The 2,466-nt window shown below is 57.8% G+C and overlaps 1 protein-coding gene across 1 annotated transcript; it reads right to left on the bottom strand.

Moving 5' to 3' along the window:
* Nucleotides 1–1,007: 1,007 nt before the first annotated feature.
* Nucleotides 1,008–2,261, bottom strand: LOC123428990 (glycosyltransferase BC10-like). The gene has a single exon (XM_045113060.1). It carries the CDS (start codon nucleotides 2,259–2,261, stop codon nucleotides 1,008–1,010), a length of 1,254 nt encoding a protein of 417 aa, XP_044968995.1.
* Nucleotides 2,262–2,466: the final 205 nt, after the last annotated feature.

Here is a 2,466-nt window from a genome sequence, read left to right as displayed (position 1 = left end):
ATGAACAACATGACCGCACAGCTGTCCGCAAACATCCGTGTAACCGCGAGGTTCGTCTCTGAAACCAAACTTGTAACGCCCTGGACACACCCGTCGGCGGTCGTTACTCCTGGCGGGATATAGACTGTCCCCACATATCAATACTGTCTGAATGGGCTCCCGAAAAAGAAGGAATTCCTTATTGATATGAGTAGTCTATCATCCCTAATAAGCCAGGCTATCACACAAGGCCGACGAGGAGGCGACGTACCACCAGCAGCTCGCGAAGGCCATCACGCTGTCGCCCGCCGGCGACTGCGTCGTGCCACCTCCGTCGAAGCTCGAGCCCACGGAGCCGCGGGAGGTCTACCAGTGGACCGGCGTCGTCCAGGAGTTCGTCACGGCGCCGTCCATCTGGTTGGGCACGACACCGCAACAGGAGCAAGCCTACCTCGAGCACTGGAGGTCGTATCACCTGCTGACAGAGCGCGCCGAAGGCCTGCGACTCATGGAGGTGGAGTAGGAGGCGGAAGAGGAGCGACGGGAGGCAGGGGAGGAAGAGCGTGCCTTGTACATGTTTCGGCATAATGAGTGCTGCTCCTCCCAACCACCTTTTCTTTAGGTAGTTAGGTTTTGCGTTGTGTTGTAACTATGTATGGGATGTTTTTTGCCCGTGGGGTTGTATGGTATTTGGGTTGGGTTTTTCTTATAAACTGGATCATGATTTTTGATCCGGTCTTCCTCATAAATTGGATCACGGTTTCATTTTCTTTGAGTTCAAAAAGAAAAACATATGATGGTCTGCCGATACACAATTAAGTTGTTTGTCATTCATTCGTTCGTTCATTCATCGTAAAACGCAAGCCTTCTGTATACATACATAGATACATACATACATACATACTTAGACGATATGGAGTAGTTAATTAGTGAGTATAGGTAAGTAATTAGCAAGCATGATGGAGATAATTAAGAAGAAGAAGAAGAAGAAGAGGAGGAGGAGGAGGAGGAGGAGGAGGAGTAGGATGCTAGAAGTCGAGTAGGGTGGTGGTGAGGTTGATGAGTGTGCCGAGCGCGCTGGGCGCGAACTTTCGTGCGAAGAGGTAGCAGACGGTTGTGGGTCGTCCGTTGTAGAGGCACTGGGTGCCGTTGTTGCGTATGGCCTGTATGAATTCCCTGGTGACGGATGCCTTTCCGTATCGTGCCGGGTGCGGTCCTCCCCTGGACCAGTCTACCCATGTGATGGTCCGGTTGGCGTTGCGCGGTCCATGCACCAGGTGTAGGTAGGTCGGGATGTAGTGCTCGTCTGGGTAGCACGACGGCGTGCAGTGCTTGCGGAAGACATGGTAGTAGCGTCGGTCGGCGACGATGTCCACCGCCAGCTCCCTGCTGAGCTCGAACCACTCTGACCCCTTCCTCCACTGCTCCTCCGTCACGTCCGGCGCCATCCGCGGGTTGTACCTCCCCGCGCACTGCGGCACGTCGATGTTGTACGACTCCACGTAGCTCGTCGCCGAGTTGATGAGGTACTCGTACACCGTGGGGAAGTTGAAGACCGGCACGCAGCTCTCGGAGACGAGGACGAAGCGCTGGTTGGAGTGGTCGAGGAGCGCGTTGGCCAGCAGGCGCTTCTCGGCGTCCACCAGGGTGATGGAACCCCACGACACGTCCCGGCTGGGGATCTGCCGCCCGTGGAACGGCGACGTCGCCGACACGTTGAGCACGTACTCCGGCAGCGCGTGCACGTACACCGAGTAGAGACCCTCGTGCCCGCGGAAGAAGCGCTCCCACAGCCGGGCGAACGGCAGCGGGCCCCGGGTCAGGAACAGGAACGCCACCTTGGGCACACGCTGGTACGGGTACTCCTCCACGCGGGCCACCATCGACGCCCGCCAGAAGAGCTCCGCGTCCGTCATCGAGTGACCCTCCGGCGAACCCGGGTGCACGAACGACATGAACGGCTGGCTCATCTGCTGCTCCGCCATCGCCATCGGCGTCGGGCTGTTGGTAGAGATCAACGATGCTGGCGTCGTCGGCGTCGTCGTCGTCGTTAGCAAGGTGGTGTAGTAGTAGTAGCGGGAGATGTTGGCGCTGGCCGCGAAGCCGATGAGGACGCCGGTGAGGAGGACCAGGAGCAGGGTGAAGGCCTTGAGCAGGCACCACGACGACCACGACCACGACCAGCAGCAGTAGTCCTCCTTGCGCGGCGTCAGCGGAACCACCACCCCCGCAGCCGCTTCCTCGTCACCGCCGGTGCCTCGACGAGGCTTGAGCTGCTTCATCGATCGATCGATCGATCGATTATACAACAACAATAATAATAATATTCCCGTCCGCGCGCCGCGCCACCACCTTCCTCCTCTTAATTGGGTGGTTCCTCCTCCCAGGGAGTCCCACACCACACGTACGTACGTATGGCCGGCGCGGCGGGCGATCAATGGATTGACGCGCGCATGCAGCAATCAATTAAGTCGTCGGATCGATGAT

This window comes from Hordeum vulgare, chromosome 2H (assembly GCF_904849725.1).
Source record: "Hordeum vulgare subsp. vulgare chromosome 2H, MorexV3_pseudomolecules_assembly, whole genome shotgun sequence".
NCBI lineage: Eukaryota > Viridiplantae > Streptophyta > Magnoliopsida > Poales > Poaceae > Hordeum > Hordeum vulgare.
The sequence above is the reverse complement of the archived record's forward strand: the minus strand, read 5'-3'. Positions and strand labels throughout refer to the sequence as shown.

Excerpts from the sequence above, each read along its gene's own strand:
- LOC123428990 (XM_045113060.1), bottom strand. The coding sequence starts at position 2,261 with ATGAAGCAGCTCAAGCCTCGTCGAGGCACCGGCGGTGACGAGGAAGCG.